At 46.8% G+C, this 24,257-nt stretch overlaps 1 protein-coding gene across 5 annotated transcripts in view; it reads right to left on the bottom strand.

Annotated features, from left to right (window-relative positions):
- Positions 1–24,257, bottom strand: part of LOC121274754 (clathrin heavy chain linker domain-containing protein 1-like) — a 161,224-nt gene that overhangs the window by 61,182 nt on the left and 75,785 nt on the right. For all 5 annotated transcript variants that reach the window (XM_041182107.1, XM_041182110.1, XM_041182100.1 and 2 more), the window contains one exon: positions 20,920–21,122. In XM_041182107.1, coding sequence (XP_041038041.1) covers positions 20,920–21,122 — 203 coding nt within the window. The remainder of the gene's footprint in view (positions 1–20,919; positions 21,123–24,257) is intronic.

Here is a 24,257-nt window from a genome sequence, read left to right as displayed (position 1 = left end):
ACTTCCAATTTGTGTCAGATTGTTTGGATGAGGACAGGATGGGATTACAGAAACCAGGCAATTCACCAAAGGGAGGGAGAATAGTTCACCCTAATGGTACTTCCTAATGATCAATTATACAGCAAATTTATAGAGCACTGGCAGCAAACCAGGGAAACTAGGGTGGAATCACCCCAGATTTGCACTAAGGGCACTAGCGAGCGGGTAAAACGTTTTATCCACTGGCTGCAATGGTTGCTTTTCATGCCATATCCCAAACCCGCCGCATTAATTATGCATTCCTGGGAAACATGATTTTTCCATGGCAGGCAGGCTCTCATTCACCCACCACATCATCACCTCGCTGCTTCATCACACTGGGTGCCATATTTAAAGTGCAGCCACGCGCACATCTCTCAGTGCTTCGAGCCCACAACTGCTGCAAAGAAGACATGGCCCTGAAAGGCAAAAAGACTGCAGCTCCCAGGTTCAATGATGTGTCCCTCAAGTGCCTTTTAGATGCAGTGGAAGCTCTCCATGATGTCCTCTACCCTCACTTTGGCCGCAGGATGGGCAGGAACATCACTAATCTGGCTTGGGAGACAGTGGCAGCAGTGGCAGCCTCAATGCCCTGCAAAAGAAGACAGCCACCCAGTGCCACAAGAGGGTGAATGATCTCCTTCATTCCACCAGGGTAAGTCACTCTTCTCATCATTCTCAACTCACACACTCACAATCCCATCAAACATCCACAAGGCCCTCACTCACTGCCAGTTCAAGGGACATCACCATTCACTCTCTCACACAAACCTTCACTGTCCTCATCCCATCCATAGGACTGCTCACAACCTCACATGTCAGGCATGCTTATCATCTGGCCTGGCTTACACTCTCTCCACCTACATTCAGGCAGGACAAGCTGGCATACAACAAGACTGAGAGGCCGCAGACCGGTGGAGGAATGCCTGAAATCAAGGTCCTCACGGACTTTGAAAACAGAGCCATCCAGCAGGCTGGTGACAATTTGGGCTGTTCCTGCGCTGACGGTGAGATCAGTGGTGCTCTACCAAGTGAGAATCCAGCAGTCAACATTGTTCAGAAAACCATGCAGTGAGTGATGTGTCCTGTTTCACAGACCACTGCCATGCACTAATTATCTCTCCTTGCTTTTGCAGGCGCATCTGGGAAACTGCCAAGGGGGCCCTTGACCCAATAAAGCTCCGAGGGAAGCTCAGAAGAGGAATCCGATGAAAATCTACCTGAAAACCCATCAGTGTCTAGCTTTAGAGTAGCCTCGGGATCATAATCTGGTGGGCACATCATAATTTCTGATCCACTGCATGCAGTAGCTGGGGCCTCCCAGGTGTTCGGCATTCACAGGACTGCTGGTGGCTAGAAAATTGCTGAGTCCAAGTCAGATGACAAGCCTCTGAACTCGGTCATGTCACAGTTGCTGGAGCTGCAAAGGCAAGCTGAGGAACATCAGGAAGGAATGTCCGCTGCACTCCTCAGATTGCAAAGCATGATGGAGGAGTCCACCTGCCTTCAGGCTGAGGTGATAGCGCCGCCACGCCAATACACCAAGGTCAACACTGGTAGGATGGCAGCCGCCATGGAGACCTTGGTCCAGGACATCACTCCTGCACTGCTGCGCCAGCTGAACTCCATCGCTGATGCCTCAGTTGGCCTCCAACAGTGTGTTTGCGAGAGGGCTGCGGGGTAGCCTGGTCTCCAGCTATCCCTTCTCCTCAAGGAGTCAGCCAGGGGCCCTTGGACACCCATAGGGAGGAGGATTAGCAGGTGTACCCCCTGGGGCCATCCACCCATGTGACTCTGGGAGTGTCAGGCCCATCTGAATCCCCTCTTCCTGTGACCCCAGCAGCTCCAGCTCCACTGGCCAAGGAGGGTGCCACTGTATCATAGCAGGATCCCGAAAGCAGGTCTCAACTCTCCAGCCCACCAAGGTCATCACAGACAGGACGTAGCAGTCAGCAGGCTGCCTCCACCTCTGCTGTGGATGTCCGAGGAGCACCAAAATATAGCAGCAGCACATTCCTCTTCTCTGTGTTTGTGCAGCCTTCAGAACAAAGTGATGGTCCAGCCACACATCTGTACAGATTACTGATGCCTCAACGGTGCTTGTCGTTGCTGCCAGAACGTCGTGGCAGAGTTCTGCCATTCTCTCTGTGTGCTCTCAGTACCTTTAAGGTGGGGCTGGCTCCCATCCCTTCAGCATCTGTGACCAGTGACCCTGTGCTCCTGAAGGGGTCAGATGCTGAAGGTGGACCAAGGGTCAGATGCTTTTAAAGTTTCATGGCTGTGTCTCGATGATATCACCCTGGTCACAGAGCGCAAGCAAGCTGCCCTCAGCCAGACAAGAGTCAGACATTCTCAGAGGTTATGTGTAGATCTATGGAGTGTCCTCACTGCATGTCATCATCATCCTCCTGCAATCGGGCCTCCATTGCGTCTCCATGACAGGGGCATTATCACAGAGGGTATGTGCACTGCCGTAAGCCAGGCTGCAGTGAAACGTTCATAGGTGCAATGTGAGGATCTTATGGTGTCTCCTCACTGCATATCATCATTATCCTCCATAAATCTAGCAGATATGAGGGCCTCCCGAGCGCGCCTGCCTTGCCTGGCCTCTGCGAGGGCCTCATCGCCATCATTGTTGCCTTAGAGGACCTCCTCACTCTCATCACCATCAATATCCTCCTCATTGGAGGAGGCCTCCAGCTCCTGCATCGCCTTCTCAGCCAACTCCTCTCCCCGTTGCAGTGCCAAGTTGGCACAGCAGGCAACGATGATGCATGACACCCTCTGTAGACTATAATGCAGGCTATATCAGACCAGTCCAGGTACTGGAACCTCATTTTCAGCATCCTGATGGTTTGCTCCACCAAGTTGCGAGTTGCAGCATGAGCCTCATTATACCTTTGCTCTACTGCAGTTGGAGGCCACCGCAGGGGTGTCGTTAGCCACGTCCTCTGCAGATAGCCCTTGTCCCTGAGGAGCTATCCCTGCTGCTTTGGTGGACCCTGGAAGACATCAGGGAACAGTGATTGGCTGAAAATGTAGGAGTCATAAGCATTCCCTGGAAACTGTGCGCAGACCCATTTGTGGTGGTCGCACACCAGCTGCACGTTCAGCAAATGGAATCCCTTGCAGTTGACATAGTTGATCACATGTTGTGACGGAGGTCTGAGTGCCATGTGAGTGCAGACAATGACACCCCGCACCTGTGGGAAACCTGAGATCTGGGCAAATCCAATCGCTCTTGCATGCTGCTCTCCTGGTCCTGGGCAAAATGCACAAAGTTGATTGCCCTCACAAAGGTGGCATCCATGACCTCATGGATGAATTTGTGGGCGAAGGCTTGTGAAATCCCACAGATGTCACTTGTGGAACCCTGGAAGAAGCCATTGGTGTAGAAATTGAGTGCTGCTGTCGCTTTTACGGCCCTCCATGCGCACATGGTGCCAAATCCTGCAGTAGCTGGCAGATGTGACTAACCAGTTCCCTAGACATGTGCAGTCTTTGGCGACACTGGCTCTCAGTCATTGGCAGAAATGAAAGGCGGCATCTATTGACCCTGGGTCTAGCTCAGCGCTGACCAGCGACGGCTCACTGTGGCTCTTCAGCAGCGTGCGGGAACCCCAGCTGCCCCTTCTTCCAGAGGGTGCTGTTCCTACCTGTGCACAGCCAGGCGCCCCTGTCGCTCTCTTCTCCGTTGTCTTCATTCTCTGTATGCCACAAAACATAAAGCTAGTTCACCAGGTAAAATCTATCTTGATATACTCCTCCTGTAGCATGAAAGAGAGAGACACGTGGGTTAGCATGGATATACTAAGAACATGTCTTGGTTAAGTCTGAAGGCCCCTTAACTCATCCCGGAGAGTGGTGGCCAAAACTTGGATGGGCAGAAATTAGTGTGCTGCATGGCTGCCTGAAATCCCACCTTCCTCCGCCCCATTCCACCTGACCGATTGGCAGCAGCTTTGTCCATTGGACTGCATGCTGTGCTCTCAGCTCAGGTACAGGCATTCTCCTAACCCACGTTGCAAAGCTGCACTGTTAGCTTGGACCATGGGGGAGACTGGTTCAAACAGGGATGATGACATTGCAAGACGTTCTGAGCACCTCCACCAGTGACTGCTCCATGGCCAACTTTAGCAAAGAGATTGCAGATAGCACAACTTTGTCCAACTGTTCTTCGGTCCATTAAAACGCTCATTAGTTTGCAGTCTGTGCCAGGAGGGTTGAAAAGCTCTGGAGCACTTGGTGGCACTTCCATGTCTCTGCATTGCTTGAGTGGGCAGATAAGCTAGAGGCCCAACTCCAATCATATCAATGTGGCTGTGTCTGAACTTTCTCAGCTACAGAGGGAGGAATAGTTACTTTATACGAGGTGTCCCTAATGCGTGACCACTTCCCTTGTCCACCCCACACCCGCACCCCGCACATGCTTGTGCGCAACCTTCAACCGCAAGGCAGCCTTTGTGCCCACCCCACAAAGCTGCCTCAACCGCAGGGCAACCACTGTTCCTCCCCTCTCCAAGTCGCCTCAACCACAGGGCAGCCTTTGCTCCCTCCCCCATCCCCAAAGTCGCCTCAATCACAGGGCAGCCTTTTCCCCACCCACCCCACCAAGTTGCCTCAACCTTGGGCAGCCTATGTCACCCATCCCCCAACATGCCTCAAGGTTGAAGTCCAATAGGCATCCGTCATGAGCGCATCACAGCGTTACTGTGCACTCATGCACTCACCTCTGAGTTCCCCTCAAAGTGCAGCCCACCAAGTGCATGCCTTTTATATGCTGTTGTGAAACACGTCGGCGTGCAATCACGCCAACGTGGGTGGACAATCCAGCGGGTGGGGGGGCGGGGTTGAGTCTGACGGTCTAGCTTTATAATGATATGCTGTTGTATTACAATGAGGTTCCCAACATCCGATAGCGGGAAATGTGGCCCTCCATCGATGGGCTGAGGAGACGATTGCAAACTAGTTTCATGACGTCATGAAACCAATTTTTGGCCTTCTCGCCATATTGTCCACTCGTGCCACTGACCACACATGACACCAACGGGCACGGAAAATTTCGCCCATAAACTAATTCGTGGCACAGGCAGATAAATGAGGAAGAAAATTGAATTTGTAATTTTTTGTTTAAAAGACGATTCTCAGGTCCAAAAACTACAAGGCTGACCTGTTGATGCCAGGATGTGCCTGCCAGGGACCTCTGCTGCTAATTTCACCAAAATTTACAAAGTCAGAGTGAGATTCATTCATTTAAAAGACATTGGTAGCCAGCTGGACCGCCAGTGATGCCTCTTAAGTACTCACCCATCAGAGGAGGCTGGAAATCCTGACAGAGTGAACCAGGCCAGGGGGAGTGGAGCACTGCTGAACCAAACCCTGCCCTGGAAAGAAAGAAAAAGTGCTCAATTGGACCTGCAATCTAATAGGCCTGAAAGATTTTCAAAAAGCATTCCACTCCACAATGTTTGTCTGGGTCCATAAGTGAATCCTGCAACATCACTGAAGTAGCAGATATACATATTTCCACTTGGCATAGTGGCTATCAATGTTTTCTCATATTCTATCATTGCTGGCAAGGCCAGAATTTGTTGATCATCCCCAGTTGTCCTTGAGAAGGTGATGGTGAGCCAACTTCTTTAACCTCTGTAGTCCATCTGATGCAGGTACACCTACAGTATTGTTAGGAAGGGAGTTCCAGTTTTTACCCAGCAACAATGAAGGAATGCCAGTATAGTTCCAAGTCAGGATGATGTGTGAACTGGAGGGAACTTGCAGGTGGTGGTGTTCCCATGCATCTGCTATCCTAGTCCATCTAGGTGGTAGAGATTGCAGATTTGGGACGTGCAGTCTTGGCGAGTTGCTGCAGTGCATCTTATAGAGTACACACTGCTCTTACTGTGTGTGGCGGATGGTGTGTCGATTAAGCAGGTTACTTCGTCCTGGATGGTGTCAAACTTCTTGAGTGCTGTGGGAGCCAAACACATGCAGGTAAGAGGAGAATTTTTTTTTAAATTCATTTATGGGATGTGGGTTTTACTGGCTAGGCCAGCACTTATTGGCCATCCCTAATTGCCCATGAGAAGATGGTGGTGAGCTGCCTTCTTGAACCGCTACAGTCCATGTGGTGTAGGTACACCCACAGTGCAGTTAGTGATGGAGTTCCAGGATTTTGACTCGGCGATAGTGAAGGAACGGCGATATATTTCCAAGTCAGGGTGGTGAGTGGCTTGGAAGAGAACTTACAGATGGTGGTGTTCCCATGTGTCTGCTGCCCTTGTCCTTCTAGGTGGTAGCAGTCATGGGTTTGGAAGGTGTATCCATTACACTCCTGACTTGTGCCTTGCAGGTGGTGGACAGGCTTTGAGGAGTTGGGAGGTGAGTTACTCGCCACAGAATTCCCAGCCTCTGACCTGCTCTTGTAGACACAGTATTCATTTGGCTGGTCCAGTTCAATTTCTGATCAATGATAATCCCCAGAATGTCAAGGGGAGATAGTTAGATTCTCTCTAGATGGATATGGTCATTGTCTGGCACTTGCGTGGTGTGAATGTTACTTGACCCTTATCAGCCCAGCCTGAAAGTTGTGCAAGTGTCTTGCTGCATTTGGACATGGGCTGCTTCGAAATCTGAGGAATCGCAAACGACTGTGCAATCATCAGCAAACAGGGTAAGTAAAATAGGTTCCCCAGAGTCTGGGAAATTAATAATGGAAAATAAGGAAATGGCAGAAGAATTGAACAGATATTTTGGATCAGTTTTCACTGTAGAGGATAGAAATAACATCCCAGAAATAAGTGTGAATCAGGAGGTGAAAGGAAGGGAGGAACTTAAAACAATCACCAGGGAAAGGATACTAAGAAAATTATAAGAACTAAAAGCTGACAAGTCTCCAGGTGCTGATGGACTTCATCCTAAAGTCTTAGATTGAAAAAGCGTGACTGTAACTCCTCTATTCGAGAAAGGAAGAAGACAGAAAGAAGGAAACTACAGACTAGTTAACTTAACTTCTGTCACAGGGAAAATGCTGGACAATTGGACAGGTTGAGCCTGTATTCATTGGAGTTTAGATTAATGACAGGCGATCTTATTGAACCACATAAGATCCTGAAGGGACTTGACAGGATGGATGTTGAAAGGGTGTTTTCCCTTGTGGGAGAGACTAGGACTAGGGGACACAGTTTAAAAATAAGGGGTCTATCATTTAGGATGGAGATGAGCATAATTTTTTCTGTTGAGTCTGTGGAACTCTCTTCCCCAGAGAGTGGTGGAGGCAGGATCATTGAATATTTTTAACAGCTGAAATAGATAGATTATTGATTGACAAAGGAATCAAAGAGTATAAGGGGAGGATGGAAAATGGAATTGAAGCCACAATCAGACCACTCATGATCTAATTGAACAGCAGAGCAGGCCCAGGGGGCAGAATGGCCTACTCCTGCTCCTGATGCGTAACCCCATTTCTGACCTTATGATGGAGGGAAGATCATTGAAGCAGCTGAAGATGGTTGGGTTTAGGACACAACCCTGAAGAACTCCTGCAGTGATGTCCTGGGGCTGTGATGATCAGCCTCTAACAATCCCAACCATCTTACTTTGTGCTAGAGTTGACGTTTCGAGTCCTCATGACCCTTCGACCGAACTGAGTGAATCCAAGAAAGGGGTGAAATATAAGCTGGTTTAAGGTGTGTGTCTGTGCGTGTGTGTGTGTGTGTTGGGGGGGGGGGTGATGTTTGGGTGGGGGGAGAGAAGTGGACGGGGTTGGTGTGGTTGTAGGGAGAAACAAGCAGTGATAGAAGCAGATCATCAAAAGATGTCACAGACAACAGAACAAAAGAACACATAGGTGTTAAAGTTGGTGATATTATCTAAACGAATGTGCTAATTAAGAATGGATGGTAGGGCACTCAAGGTATAGATCTAGTGGGGGTGGGGGCAGCATAAAAGATTTAAAAATATTTAAAAATAATGGAAATAGGTGGGAAAAGAAAAATCTATATAATTTATTGGAAAAAACAAAAGGAAGGGGGAAGAAACAGAAAGGGGGTGGGGATGGAGGAGGGAGCTCAAGACCTAAAGTTGTTGAATTCAATATTCAGTCCGGAAGGCTGTAAAGTGCCTAGTCGGAAGATGAGGTGTTGTTCCTCCAGTTTGCGTTGGACTTCACTGGAACAATGCAGCAAGCCAAGGACAGACATGTGGGCAAGAGAGCAGGGTGGAATGTTAAAATGGCAAGCGACAGGGAGGTTTGGGTCATTCTTGCGGACAGACCGCAGGTGTTCTGCAAAGCGGTCGCCCAGTTTACATTTGGTCTCTCCAATGTAGAGGAGACCACATTGGGAGCAACGAATGCAGTAGACTAAGTTGGGGGAAATGCAAGTGAAATGCTGCTTCACTTGAAAGGAGTGTTTGGGCCCTTGGACAGTGAGGAGAGAGGAAGTGAAGGGGCAGGTGTTACATCTTTTGCGTGGGCATGGGGTGGTGCCATAGGAGGGGGTTGAGGAGTAGGGGGTGATGGAGGAGTGGACCAGGGTGTCCCGGAGGGAACGATCCCTACGGAATGCTGATGGGGGGGGTGAAGGGAAGATATATTTGGTGGTGGCATCATGCTGGAGTTGGCGGAAATGGCGGAGGATGATCCTTTGAATGCGGAGGCTGGTGGGGCGATAAGTGAGGACAAGGGGGACCCTATCATGTTTCTGGGAGGGAGGAGAAGGCGTGAGGGTGGATGTGCGGGAGATGGGCCGGATACGGTTGAGGACCCTGTCAATATTGAATTCAACAACTTTAGGTCTTGAGCTCCCTCCTCCATCCCCACCCCCTTTCTGTTTGTTCCCCCTTCCTTTTGTTTTTTCCAATAAATTATACAGATTTTTCTTTTCCCACCTATTTCCATTATTTCTAAATATTTTTAAATCTTTTATGCTCCCCCCACCCCCACTAGAGCTATACCTTGAGTGCCCTACCATCCATTCTTAATTAGCACATTCGTTTAGATAATATCACCAACTTTAACACCTATGTGTTCTTTTGTTCTGTTGTCTGTGACATCTTTTGATGATCTGCTTCTATTACTGCTTGTTTGTCCCTACAACCACACCAACCCCCTCCACTTCTCTCCCCCCACCCAAACCCCCCCACCCCCACAAACACCTTAAACCAGCTTATATTTCACCCCTTTCTTGGATTCACTCAGTTCGGTCGAGGGGTCATGAGGACTCGAAACATCAACTCTTTTCTTCTCCGCCGATGCTGCCAGACCTGCTCAGTTTTTCCAGGTAATTCTGTTTTTGTTTTGGATTTCCAGCATCCGCAGTTTTTTTGTTTTTATTCCTTTGTGCTTGGTTTGACTCCAACCAGTGGGAGAGTTTTCACCCTAATTCCCATTGACTTCAATTTTGCTGGAGCTCCTTGATCCCATGCTCGGACAAATTCTGCCTCTATGTCAAGGAAAGTCATTATCACCTCACTTCTTGAATTCAACTTTTAGTCCATGTTTAGAACAAGACTGTAATGAAATTAGGAGTCCAGTGGCCCTGGCAAAAAGCAAATTGAACATCAGTGAAATTGTTATTGCTGTGTAAGTGCTGCTGGATAGCTTAGTTGACAACATCTTCCATCACTTTGAGAGTAGATTGATGGGCAGTAATTAGCCAGATTAGATTTGTCCTGTTTTTTGTAGACAGGACATACCTGGGCTATTTTCCACATTGTCAAGTAAATGCCAGTGTTGTAGCTATACAGGAACACCTTGGCTCAGGATATGGCTAGTTCTGAAGCACAAGTCTTCAGTGCTACAGCCAGGATGTTGTCAGCGCCAGTAGTCTTTGCAGTATACAATGCCTTCAGCTGTTTCTAGAGCAAATTGAATTGGCTGAATACTGGCATCTGTGATACTGGGGAGCTTCGAAGGAGGCTGAGATGGATCATCCCCTCAATACTAATGGCTGAAGTTGTTTGCGAATGGTTCAGCCTTGTCTTTTGCACTGATGCACTATGTTCCATCATTATTGAAGCTAGGAAAATTTGCGGAGTCTTCATCTCTGGTTAGTTGTTTAATTGTCCACCATCATTCACGAATGGATGTGGCAGAATTGCAAAGCTTTGACCTGATCCATTGGTTGTGAGATTGCTCAGCTCTGCCTATCGCATATTGTTTCCACAGTTTGGCATGCATGCACTCCTGTGTTGTAATTTCGCTTCATCAGGTTGGCAGCTCATTTTTTAGGTATGCCCCATGCTCCTCCTAGCATGATCTCTTGCACTCCTTAATAAAGCAGGGTTGACCCCCTGTCTTGATGGTAATCAGTGAGGGATATACCAAGACATGAGATTACAGATTGTGGTTGGACACAATTCTGCTGCTGATAATGGCCCCAGCACATCATAGGTGCCCAGTTTTGAGCTGCTAGATCTATTCTGAATCTATCCCATTTAGCACAGTGATAGTGAGACGCAACATGATGCATGGTACCCTCAATGAGAAGACTGTACCTCATGTCCACAAGGACTGTGCCACGGTCACTCCGACCAATACGATCATGGACAAATGCATCTGCAACAGACATGTTGATTGATGAGGGCAAGGCTATGTAGGTTTTTCCCATTTGTAGATTCCCTCACCACCTGCATCAGGTCCAGACTGGCAGAAACATCCTTCAGGGCCCGGCCAGCTCGGTCAATAATGGGGCTATGGAGCCACTCTTGGTTATAGTGATTTTTGGTACAAGCCTCACGTGTTCCTAAGGAGGACTTTGCAGGATCGACTGGGCAAGGAGTGCCGTGTTCATTTCTGGTGCCTAGGTCGATGTTGGGTGGTTCACCTGGTTTCATTCCTTTTTGACTTTTCTGTGGTGGCTTGGCACATCTGAATGGCTTCTTCAGTCATTTCAGAGGGCAGTTATGAGTCAACCAAGTTGTGTGGGTCTGCAGCCACATCAAGGCCAGACCTCGTAAGGATGGAAGATTTTCTTTCCTAAAAGGCATGAGTGGACACGGGCTTTTACAACAACCCGATTGTTAACATTATTTAGGCTAGCTTTAAATTCAAGATTTGGTATTGAATTCAAATTCAACTTGGGCCTCTGGATTACTAGTTCAGTAACATTGCCACTACACTACCAGGCCCCCAACATATCACCAAAATGGGAACATGGGAACTTCTGACCTGAGCAAATGAGCCCTGATGTCTCACCCCTCAGACTGCTAGCCTTGTTTGAGATGGGCAAAGATTTTACCACCTTACAATACATTTCAGGAACTCTGGGGGTAGAAGGGCATCCATTACTTGACAAGTCTAAGTCCCAGTCTAATTTGCAGCCCTCCCACCATATTTGTACCAAGATTAAGGAGGAATTGTAGCAGAAGGGCCACAGATGTTAGGTTGCCTTGTTTTTACCCAATATCTCAAGTAAATTTAAGGGATTGTCCTCTGTTTATTAACGTTAACAAGTAAAAAGTAAATGTAGGCATAATATTTTTAAATTAGCAAAATTGGGTGTTGCCAGCAATGATCGGAAGTCCAGAAAAGTGTTGGCTGGGAAATTGCAGCCAACAGCTCCTGATTTTATCCATTGACCTAAGGTGTTAGTTGACTTGATGGCTATGCCAACCCTATCCATAAAAGGGAACAAAACTGATATTCAATATGATATCTCAAATTATATCAAAAATAGTAAGGTTTGAGCATGAAGACCTATTATATCAGTTTGGGTACAGGTCCATAGGGTCAAGCCAGCGAGCAAATGTACTGATTCAATGGATTGAACCTCAAGGGATGGTTCAGCCGTGCAAGGAGGGAGGAGAAAAGACAGGACAGCAATAGTGGTAGGGGATTCTATAGTTAGGGGAACAGAGAGGCACTTTTGTGATCGCAGATGTGATTCCAGGATGGTGTGTTGCCTCCCTGGTGCAAGGATCATGGATATCAGCGAGCGGTTTCAGAGCATTCTGAAGGGTGAGAGCGCACAGCTAGAGATCATGGTTCACATTGGTACCAACGATATAGGTAGAAAAAGGGATGAGGCCCGGCAGGCTGAGTTCAGGGAGTTAGGAGAGAGATTAGCAAGCAGGATCTCAAAAGTAGTAATCTCCAGATTACTTCCAAGGCCATGTGCTAGTGAGTATGGAAATAGGAGAATACACCAGATGAATGCATGACTGGAGAGTTGGTGCAGGAGAGAGGACTTCATATTTCTGGGGCATTGGGGCCATTCTTGGGAAGGTGGGATCTGTACAAGCTGAACAGTCTACATCTAAATAGGACCAGAAGAATGTCCTTGGAGGGAGATTTGTTAGTGTTGTTGGGGAGGGTTTAAACTAGGTTGGCAGGAGTTGGGAACCTGAGAGCAGATTCAGATAGGACAAATTCAGAGCAAGGAGGAGGAGACAGAAAATTAGCAGGTGACTCTGAAAGACAGAAGAAGCAAAGGTTATAAGGTTTACAGCACAGGAATTTGGCAATGCTAAAAGCTATTTAATTAAATGCAAGGAGTAAAGCAAAGAAAGCTGATGAACTGAGGGCACAGAGAGACACATGGCAGCATGATATCATTGCTATAACAGAAACTTGGCTTTAAAGAGGGACAAAAATGGCAGCTCAGCATCCCTGGATTTAGGGTTTTCAGGCAGGAGAGAGAGGGGGCTAAAAAGGTGGGGGTGTAGCATTATTGGTTAAAGAATCAATTACAGCTATGAGGAGGGGTAATATACTAAATGGATCATCAAATGAGGTTATATGGGTTAAGCTCAGGAATAAACAGGGGGCAGCCATATTGTTAGGACTGTACTGTAGACCCCCAAATAGTGAGAGGGAAATAGAAGAGCAAATATGTAGGCATATTTCTGAGTGCAAAAACAATAGGGCAATAATAGATGGGGACTTCAACTACCCTGATATCAACTGGGATGTGAACTGTGCAATAGGCACAGAGGGCACAAAATTCTTGAACTGCATTCAAGGGAACATTTTTAGCCAGCACGTAACAAGCCCAACAAGAGGGAGTGCAATTCTAGATTTAGTCTTAGGAAGTGAAGCTGGGCAAGTGGATGAAGTAGTAGTGGGTAACCATTTCGGAGTTAGTGATCATAATACAGTTAGATTTAGTTTAATTATGGAAAAAGATAAAGATAGAACAGGAGTAAAAGTTCTAAATTGGGGAAAGACAAATTTTATGAAGCTGAAGGGTGATCTGGTGAAAGTGGACTACTTCCAGCTACTTGAAGGGAAATCAATGACAGACCAGTGGGAGGCATTCAATAGTGAGATTCTATGGGCACAGTTTATACATATCTCCACTAAGAAAATGGGTGGTACTGCCAAATCTAGAGCCCCCTGGTTATCTGGAAGCATATAAGGTAAGATAAAGCAGAAAAAGAAACCTATGACAGTCACAAAAAAGCTTAATATTGTAGAAAGCCTAGATGAGTATAAAAAGTACAGGGGTGAAGTAAAAAAGGTAATTAAGAAAGCAAAGAGAAGATATGAAAAAATATTGGCAGGTAAAATCAAAGACAACTCAAAGATTTTAACAGTACATTAAGAGCAAGAATGTAACTAAGGAAAGGGTAGGGCCTATCAGAAATGTACATGGTAACTTGTGTGCTGATGCTGAAGAAGTGGGCAAAGTTCTCAATGAGTACTTTGTCTCTGCCTTCACTAAGGAGAGAGATGATGCAGATATTTTAGTTAGAGGAGGAGTGTGAAATATTAGATACAGTAAACATAATGAGAGAAGAAGTACAGGAGGGACTGATATCCTTGAAGGTGGATAAATCGCCAGGGCCGGATGGATTGTATCCCAGGCTGTTAAGGAAGCCAGGGAGGAGAAAGCGGTTGCTCTGAGGGTCATTTTCCAATCCTCACTAGATATAGGCTAGGTACCAGAGGATTGGAGGTCTGTGAATGTTGTACCAATATTTAGAAATATTGAGGGATGGACCAAATAATTACATGCCAGTCAGTCTGTGGTGGGCAAATTATTTGAATCAATTCTGAGAGACAGGATAAACTCACTCAGAAAGGAATGGATTAATCAGGGATAGTCAGCATGGTTTTGTTAGGGGAAGGTTGTGTCTTACTAACTTAGTCAAATTTTTTGAGGAAGTAACAAGGAGGATTGATGAGGGTGCAGTGGATGATGTCCAAATGGATTTTAGTAAGGCATTTGATAGGGACCAGACAGCAGACTGGTCAGAAAAGCTAAAGCCCAGGGGATATTGGGGAATGTGCTGAGTTGGTTCCAAAATTGGCTCAGCAACAGAAAACAAATGGAAAATGGTTTCCAGTGGCATTCCATAGGGCTCAGTGCTGGGTCCCTTGCTGTTTGTTGTATATATTAATGATTTGGACTTAAATGTGGTGGCATGATTGGGAAATTTACAGATGACACAAAAATTCGCTGTGTAGTTGATAATGAAAAGGATAATTGTTGTCTCCAGAATGAGATCAAAGGTTTGGTTGAGTAGGTGGAAAAGTGGCCGAGGGAATTCAATCCAGAAAAGTGTGAGGTAATACATTTAGGGAGGGAAAACAAAGCTAGGGCATACACAATACATGGGAGGATATTGGGAGGGTAGAGGAAGTGAGAGACCCTGGTCTGCATGTCCACAGGTCCCTGAAGGTGGCAGGACGGATGGATGAAGTGGTAAAAAAGCATATAGAATGCTTTCCTTTATTGGACAAGGTATAGAATGCAAAAGCAGGGATGTTATGATGGAACTGTGTAAAATGCTGGTTAGGCCACAGCTGAAATTTTGTGTACAGTTCTGGTCACCATATTACAGGAAGGAATATTGCTCTGGAGAGAGTACGGAAGAAATTTACAAGAATGTTACCAGGGCTTGAAAGTTACAGCTATGAGGAAAGAGTGGATAGGCTGGTGTTGTTTTCCTTGGTACTGAGGAGACTGAGGGGTGACCTGATTGAGGTGTACAAGATTATGAGGGGCCTGGATAGAGTAGACAGGGATGTCCTGTTTCCCCTAGCAGAAAGGTTAATTAACAGGGGGCGCAGATTTAAGGCTATTGGTAAAAGGATTAGAGGGGTCGTGAGAAAAAACTTCTTCAACCAGAAGGTGGTGGGTGTTTTGAATTCACTGCCTGATTTGGTGGTGGAGGCAGAAACTCTCAACTCATTTAAAAGGTACCTGGATCTGCACCTAAAGTGCTGTAACCTGCAAGACTATGGGCCAGGTGCTGGAAGGTGGGATTAGAATGGGCAGCCAGTTTTTTTATTTTTTGGCCAGCGCAAACAAGATGGGCTGAATGGCCCCTTTCTATGCCATAACTTTTCTGTGGTTCTAATGCTCACCTTAACCCAAACTTCAAAACCAAGAATGTTAAAGATAACTTTTGGATATGAAATCTATTTGGAAGATCTGAAGTAAATAAGGAGTAGCTTAATCATTTCTACAAAGAGGAAGATAGTGGCTCACTGTGGAACCTAATAGCCGTGATACTTACAAAGAGGCAAAGAGGATGCAGAGATTCATACCAGTGGCTGGGAAACCACGTTAGAATTTTTTTACTCTGAAAGTTTGCTGTAGAAGACAGGAGCTGGAACTGCTGGCGACGGTCCCTAGGGGAGGATTTTTCCCATGTTGGGTGGGCCTTGCGAAAGCGGACCTGGGGACGGTGGGAATGGGTGGGTAGTGGTGGATCGGCAATCGCTGCCAGGTCCAATGGCGACCTGGCGACCTGTTTAAAGGCCAAGCTGCAGCCGTTCCAAGGTTGGCCAGAGGTTGGGGCCAAGGCATATCCAGGCAGGAGGATAGGGCGGATGGTCCATGTGCGCCCAGGTTTTCTGATGACTGTCATGCTGCCCTCCTCAAGGAGGTGGCAGCATGGTGGGTGGTACTTGTCCCCCAGGACGGGAGGAGGAGGGAACCCCACTCGACCAAACGTGTGAGTTGTGAGCTCCCACGACGTGGTGCAGCACCCATGAAGCCAGTGTCACAAGTGGTTCAATGAACTGCTGTGCATGGGAAGGGTGAGTAGCATGTTGGCATCCTTCACTTTACCCATTCTGTAAGTTTTTCCCCCCCGGCGCCCCACCCATGTCTGACAGTCCTGAATGCAATGAGTCATTGACGGCATATGTCCTTAGCTGGGTGGGCCAGCAGATATTCCCTTTGCCTTGGTCAGCCTGAGAGGGTGGTGATGAATTACGTTCTGCACCCGCAGCATGTGGTGGACTGAGACCCACATGACTGTAGCGGGAGCAACCTGGAGGATCTGCACCTAGGCGCAGTGTTCGAACTCCAGGACATGTTGAAGTCAGGGTGATGATGGGAGGGGGTCTTCAAGGTGGCGTGGAACAGATCAATCTGCTGCCCTCTGCGATCCACATCATTGTGCCTCCTTGCTAAGGCAGGTTAAACTGTGTGCTCCCAAATGTGATGAAGGCAGCATGTGGCCAAGGTGGGTAGGGACAGGAAGGACACACCTAGCATATTTGTATGAGTGTTCAGCAGCAGCAGGGTAAGGATGCATTGGACCCCTGCAATGGCCAGCTGGGCTTGAGGTAGGCCAGCTGCAAGGAGATTCATGGTACAAGTACCACTTACCAATGCTCTTATCTCATTTTCAAGAGAAGAATTCTCACAACACTACCGATAGGTAGTGCTGCTTAGCCGCTTTGAGCTGAAAGCCCTGAACCAGGAGAAGCGCCATGAGCCCAGGTCCACTGGAGCCGAAGAGGCTGGGGTTCCACGGGTAGATATGTGTGGCCAGCACTCATGTCACCAGTAATCTCCCAACAGCCATGGCAGTGTTGATTGTTGAGTGAGTGACTTTACCAACGTGGCTTGCCCATTGCGTGTGGAATGATGAGCGCATGATGATCCGGGGGACAGGCACGTACATTGACATTTTCCGCACACTAACTAATCAAGTTTCCTTACTCTTCCTTTCAGCATCAGTGGCGCAGGGCCAGGTCCCGAAGCAGCAGGGGCCTCCATCTGACAACTGAGGGCTATGAAGTGTCAACATCACCAGCATCACACCATCTCTGCCAAGCAGGCAGAAGCGCAGATACTGGCACCTCGGTGGGCATCAGATCTTCGGCTAGTGTCTCAGGGCACAGCGGTGAGGGCACTTCACAGTCGCTGGAGGAGCTGGCAGAGACAGAGAGTGCCCATGGCGCCAGCAGTTGGAGGACTGCAGGGACCCAGGCGCATGCTAAGCGACTTTTGTGAAAGCATTAAATTAAGATTGTCTAAAATGGCTGGGGGTGCCTCTTTTCTTGGGGCAGTTGGATGGATTCCTGAGATGTTATGAGTGACTTCTGTGTCATTGATATTTATTGACTGGGCCCATCGTCAATGCTCCTATCCTGACAGATTTGGCACTAATGTCTCCAGTGCGTAGGCTGTAGCCCAGACTTGTGTTGGAGGTCCATATGTGCTGTGCTAGCTGAAGGTTCCTTGGATTAGAGCATCCCGGGCATCCCTGCCTCCCTGGAGTATGTGCGGGTCAGCGTATGCCCCCTCAGCATTTCCCTGTGTGTGCTCATCCTCGGACTCACTGTTGGACTCATCATGCTCAGCTGCAGCTTCTTCGTCCACAATGTTCCCCCCTTTGCAGCACAAGATTATGGAGAGCGCAGCATCCAACCATTATCAAGGACACTTGATCTGGGGGGTACTGGAGTGCGCCCCCAGAACGGTCCAGGCATCGGAAGTGCATTTTGAGAAGACCAATGGCTCTCTCCACCACAGCCCTTATGGAGGCGTGAATTCTAATGTACTGCTGCTCAGCATCTGTTCTTGGATGGTGGAGGGGTGTCATGAGCCACCTTCTGAGGGGATAGCCCTTGTCACCCAGCAGCTAGCCATCTAGCCAGGCTGGAGCACTAAAGAGCCCCAGAACCTGCGAGTGTCTGAGGATGTAGGCATCGTGGGAGCTGCCTGGGTACCTTGAGAAGACTTGCAAAATCTGCAGCTTGTGATCACACACTACCTGCACGTTCATGGAGTGGAAGCCCTTCCTGTTGACGAAGGCACCGGGCTCACATGCTGGCACTTTGATGGCCACATGTGTGCAGTCTATTGCACCCTCAGCGCCGGGGAAGCCAGCAATGGCTGTGAAGCCTCTGGCTCGCTGTGTCTGGTTCGTCTGATCCCAACGGTAATGGATGAAGGTCAATGCACGCCTTAACAGAGCGCTTGTGGCCTGCTTGATACATGCGTGGATAGCTGATTGGGAGACACCGCAAAGATCACCCACCGACCCCTGGAAAGAGCCAGAGGCATAGAAGTTGAGGGCAGCTGTGACGGGTATGGGGTGTCCATCCACACAGTTAGTTGAGATCTCTGGCCCAATCATCTGACAGATAGTGTTGACTGTCTCCCTTGACAGACGGAGCCTCCTTTGGCATTGCACCTCAGACATATTGAGGTAGCTGCTTCACTGCCTGTTTACACTAGCAGCAGGATAGTGGCATCTTCTGTAGCCCCTTCCGCCTTGGGAAACCTCTTGGCCTTGCGCCCCTTGTGCCTGCGCCTGTCCTCCCAAAGGTGGTTCCCCTGGAGGCTGAATGTGCACTCCTGGCCTCCTCTCCCTTCTAGCCCTCCCTTCCTCCTCAGAGGAGGTACCTCCAGTGGAGAGGTCACCTCCCATTCCCAGGCTCAGGGAGGCTTCCGGAAACCTACAGGCCCCAAAACAAATCCTCACTGCAAAGTACTGACCTGAAGATTATGAGTCCAGTCCAAGCAGATGGTATGTGTTATGAACTTTTCCAGCTCACACAGGCAAGTTTCACTAACTTTGGAATACTAACTTTTAAATCTGTAGAATCGCCAGCCCACTGAGCCCTCTTCTCCCACCCGTGGATGAGGTTCATATAAATTTCTGCTAGCCGCCAGCCTGTTGCACCAGTGCGACGAGCTGAAAATCGCATGAGCTACGCAAAATCCCCGTCAATTCAAGCCTCGAGGGCCTGAAGTGGCCCATTAATTAAAGGCAGGCGCACGACGGACATATCCCCCCACCCACCGAAATATCACGATGACACACAGTGACTTCGGGACGTGTGCCCGACGTCACCGTGCGTCATTTTACACGTCGGCATGCGGGTCCTGCCCCCACATGCCAATGGAAAAATTCTGCCCCTGGGAATCAAGAAGATCCAGGATGAGGAGCTTGGCAGTGTGAAGACATAGCGAGTGAAGACATCTTGAGCGGGGGGTGGCTGATCATTGGGAGTTGGGAAGACATTGTGGCAAAAAGCTTTCTTGAGGGGCTGAGGAGAAGCATTCCTGCCCCTTCTGGCCCACAAGCAGTGCTTAAATGTGCTTACATGCTGGATCTGGCAATTCTCACTCTCTTCAGTTATCCCAGGAAACCTGCGCTGGAGGTATTAATTCTACATAGCTGAGAAAAATCTGCCTCATTCAAATATTATAATTACTGGCCTATCTCTTCAGAGCTTATTACTTGGCTGAGCCTAAACCTGCCTGGGTTAAATCAGGGGCAGGTGGTTTTGCAACAAGTCGGTTTCCCATTTCCGACAATTTAACTTCTCCAATACTGATCCACCCATTCCCAGTGCCTGATATGCGACAAAAAGCTGTAGATTTTCTATTTGGGTTTAAACTGGCCAAACAGAAATGTGGTAATGCACAAATTGCTCTCACTCAGCCTCATTAAAACATTGTTGAGGACCTATGAGCATGGAAAATATCTTGTCTACTGGTTGCATTACAAGATTTATTTTTCTGGAAGGACTGGCCACAGAGTGGTTCAGCTTCTGAACAGAAATAAAGTTCTTCAAAAGCAAAGCTCTCTCTTCAGCAGTGAAGAAAAGTGGCCCAGGAATAACAGAGAAAGTGTCAATCAGTGTGAATACCATTGCACGCCTAAATGTGCAGAAAAACACTCAATGGCCTAATAAGTCAGATAAGGTAGGAAAGCTCATCATGACCTTCCATACACGCTAGGCATTTATGACACTTAAGATTGTGTGAAGGGCAAACAATTGTAAGAGCACTTACTAGCATTACCAGGAATGCCTATAATTCAACAGGGTACATTTTCCTCCCACCCCATCCCCCCAGCGCTCTCCTGGAAGTGTTCTTTCATACCCATACATACAATCCATCCAATGTAACTCTATAAAATAATGTAACCAAATGTAATTGTAGTTATCGCAGGAGTGAACCTTAGTTATGGCTCATTTTCAGGTTCAGAACAGGCTGGACTGGAACTGGTCCTCATAAACATTTTTCATGTGACCTGCTAGTTCCTGTTGCCTCTCCACAGACAGCTCACACATTTTATGAAGGTCAACCTTGGGCCTTAAGTTAAGACCTGGGAGGATGTGGGATGAAGTGGCAACCACAGTGGGGTTGGTGAGTGGCAGCAATAGTGGGGAATATGGAGTCAGAGGAGTACTCCTGTTCCTGATGGCAAAAAGCAACAATTTCTGAAGAATCCCAGTGTAGTAGGTCTGGCTTCTGCTTCAATCATCTTCAACCAATTTCAGCAAGGGAACCTAAAACAGATGTTTGATCTTCCTTTACAAATGTAAGGGGTCTAATGCCTGCAGTTATGGTGGAAGAACAGGAGAAACTTCAAGGGAATTCACTCCATTGTTGCTTTATAAATAGACATGACACCTGGGGTAGAGTATAGTCATACCTCCTCTGATGCAGTTTCAGCAGGTAGCTAATTTGAAAAGTCAACCCTAAAATGTCTGCTCCCTGACTGACTCTAGAAGAATTTATAACATTTATGATTATGAGGGTTTTCAAGTAGACTGCATTTCCTAACAGAGAGAGGAAATTTTGTTATAGTTAATCTCTCAACATAGGTTACATTCAGAAAGAAGTTTCCATTTAAACTCGTGGTCCAATATCAATTACATTTACCAGAACATAACTAAATAAATTATCAAATCCTTACCCAAGCTGAACTTTTTGGACTCGTGAATGTATGCCATTGCACCAGAAATCTGCCCACACCTGCACATGCAGAGAGCAGCTTTCTTGTGCACACCACATTTATTGTAGACAATCTGAGCCAGGGCCATGCATGTGTCCATACTCCGCAGTTCTGTATCTCCATAATTGTAAATCACCTCACCCAGTGTTTCAGAACATATCAGTCTAAGATAACAAGGGAAAGAAGGAGTTTTACCAAATAATCAAAAGGTGTTAAATAAAGGAATAAAAAATACACACAAATTGTTGGATGTAAAATGAGCCAATAATTAAGAATATTAGGAGTAAAATTCAATTTCAATGGCATGCACAAAAAGGACAGTAACAGATCAGCCATCCATTGTACAACCTGCCTTATTTCCCTTTCCATTGACTTCAATGGAAAAGGAAATCAGTTGTGGTATTTAATTGGAAGCCAATCTGCTTTCACTTATTTTGTACCACCCTCCAGAAATTGAGTCTCATCCCCCTATGTTCTGCTTACTTAGTGCTATATTTTTGAATATTATGGGAACTATCTAACCAGTGTTCATTATCTCTGAGAGGATGTAAGTCATGAGTGGGCTGAATACACACAAGAACTACAGGCTGTCAGGGGTATTTAATGATGAATAGCACCCAGAATTTCAAAGTGCATTGCTATTGTGCTACATGATATAGCATTATTTATTAAAATATTTTCTCTGGAATGCTTTGGCTGGTGCAGTGGAGATCTTCAGTTCCAATGCATAACAATAATGGAACAAAATTCAACTTTGGCAGGCATGTTAAATGTGGAATAACAAATTGGCTGTCTGTTACATATTTCATTGAAGTCAACAGTAATGAAAATTGGGCAAGTGTACACAGGTGCATTTTACTATTGCTGGAGGTAAATTTCATCCCCCTATCTCCTCACCTCACCACATTGGGCAATCAGATAAAGACAGCAGTAACATAGAGACCCCAATTTTTAACTTTTATAAGACAACCCTTTCATCCCAGGAATGAGGTTAGTGAACCTTCTATGAACTGTTTCCAATGTAAATATATCTTTCCTTAAAAAAGGAGACCAAAACTGCTTGCAGTACTCTAGAAATGGTCTCACCAATGCCCTGCACGTTTGTAACAAAACCACCCTACCTTTCACTCCATCCCGCTTTCAACATAGGCCAACATTCAATTTGCCTTCCTAATTACTTGGTGTACCCGCATGCTAACTCTTTGTGATTCATGTATAAGGGCACCCAGATCCCTCTGTGCTGCAGCATTTTACAGTATCTTTCCATTTAAATAACATCCTGCTTTTCTATTCCTCCAGCCTAAGTGGACAATCTCACATTTTCCCACATTATGCTCCATGTGCCAAATTTTTGACCACTCGTTTGACATCTCTATATCATTTGCCGACTCTTTGTATCCTCCTCTCAACTTGCTTTACCTATCTTGGTATTGTCAGCAAATTTGGCTACAATACAGTCGGTCCCTTCATCCAAGTCATTAATATAGATCATAAATAGTTGAGGCCCGAGCACTGATCCCTGTGGCACTCCACTAGTTTCAATTTGCCAATCTGAAAATGATCCATTTGTTGTGACTCTTTTGTTTCCTGTTCTTTAGCCAATTCTCCATCCATGCTAATATATTACCCCAAAACCATGAGCTCTCTTGTTTAGTAACCTTATGTATCACCTTATCAAATGCCTTTTGGAAATCCACATACACTGCATCCAGTGGTACTCCTTTATCCAACCTGCTTGTTATATCCTCAAAGAACGGTAATAAATTTGTCAAACATGATTTCCCTTTCACAAAATCTTGTTGATTCTGTCTGATTGCATTATGATTTTCTAAATGCCTTGCTACTACTTCTTTAATAATGGATTCTAGTATTTTCCCAATGACAAATGTTAGACTAGCTGGCCTATAGTTTCCTGCTTTCTGCCTTCCTCCTTTCTTGAATGGTGGTGTTACATTTGCCATTTAAGTCCACTGGGACCTTACCAGAATCTAGGGAATTTTGGAAGATTACAACCAATGCATCCGCTATCTCTGTAGCTGTTTCTTTTAAAACTCTAGGATGCAGGCCATCAGGTCCAGGGGAGTTGTCAACCTATAATCTCATTAGCTTTCCTAGTACTTTTTCTCTGGTGTTCATGATTGTTTTAAGTTCCTCCTTCCCTTTTGCTTCCTGCTTTTCTATTATTGTTGGGATGCTTTTTGTCTTCTACTGTGAAGACCGATTTGAAATACTTGTTCAAAGTCTCTGTCATTTCCTTGTTTCCCATTGTTAAATCCCCAGACTCACCCTCTAAGGGATCAATGCTTATTTAACTTCTCTTTTCCTTTTTATATACTTGTAGAAGCATTTTAACAAGATTTATATTTTCAACTTATGTTGGCTGGTTCCCTGGTCTCGAGAAACCAAACAGTTAAAGCAGCTAAGAAGGGCAAATCATAAGGAAAATGCCTATACACCACTACCTGCTGGCCAGGAGGAGCAGAAGTGTGCCATGCAGGCCCAACTAGCTATGCTGTAAACCCCCTGCTATCTGTCCAATGCCCACCTCCAAGATCTCCAACCCCAATCTCCCCCCAACTCCAATGCCATCATTAGTGATGCCCTGCGATCTCCTCCAACATCTCCAAATCCTCAACTCTCTACAACTCCACATGATCAACAGCTTCCCTCCTCATAAAATAAGCCCCCAGCTATGCTCTACCACTCCACGCTTAGCAACCTCCACTCCCCCTCATAATCTCTTCCCCTGATATCACCATCAAACCTAACTGCCCCTTTCCTGCCTGACAGGCACTGAAGCCTGTTAATCAGGCTGCGTGTTGAATGGAAAATCTGGGAAAAACTTCAAACACACATTGGAGTTAAGACCATACCTGAATCCATGGGCTGAATTTTACACGCGTAGTAGGGAAAACAGGCGGGTGGACCCATAAATTAGGGCGCCTTGTCACTGGTGATGTACACACCACCCATTCTTGCCATGATTTTACAGGCAGTGGGTGAGGTTTCAGGTGGGTTGCCTGTCATGGCCCAATTAAGGCCCTTAAGTGGGCAATTATTGCCCAATTAAGAGCTTCATCCCGCTGTCGCTCCAATATAACAGGCAACAGGAGAGGCCTGCATCTAATGTGTAGCTGGGCAGGTTTAACCCTGCAGACTGCTGATCAGTGAAAGGGGGGAGGTGGGGTGCTTTCTTCCTGGGACCCTGGTACCAATCGGAGGCCCCCCATAGTTCTGGAGTTCCCAAAGAAATTCCATCGAATGCAGGAAGGATTTTTTCCATTCAGTGGGTTTTCCCC

Source organism: Carcharodon carcharias, chromosome 2 (genome assembly GCF_017639515.1).
Source record: "Carcharodon carcharias isolate sCarCar2 chromosome 2, sCarCar2.pri, whole genome shotgun sequence".
In the NCBI taxonomy this organism is placed as follows: domain Eukaryota; kingdom Metazoa; phylum Chordata; class Chondrichthyes; order Lamniformes; family Lamnidae; genus Carcharodon; species Carcharodon carcharias.
Note: the sequence above shows the minus strand (reverse complement) of the source record. Positions and strands in the feature narration are given on the sequence as shown.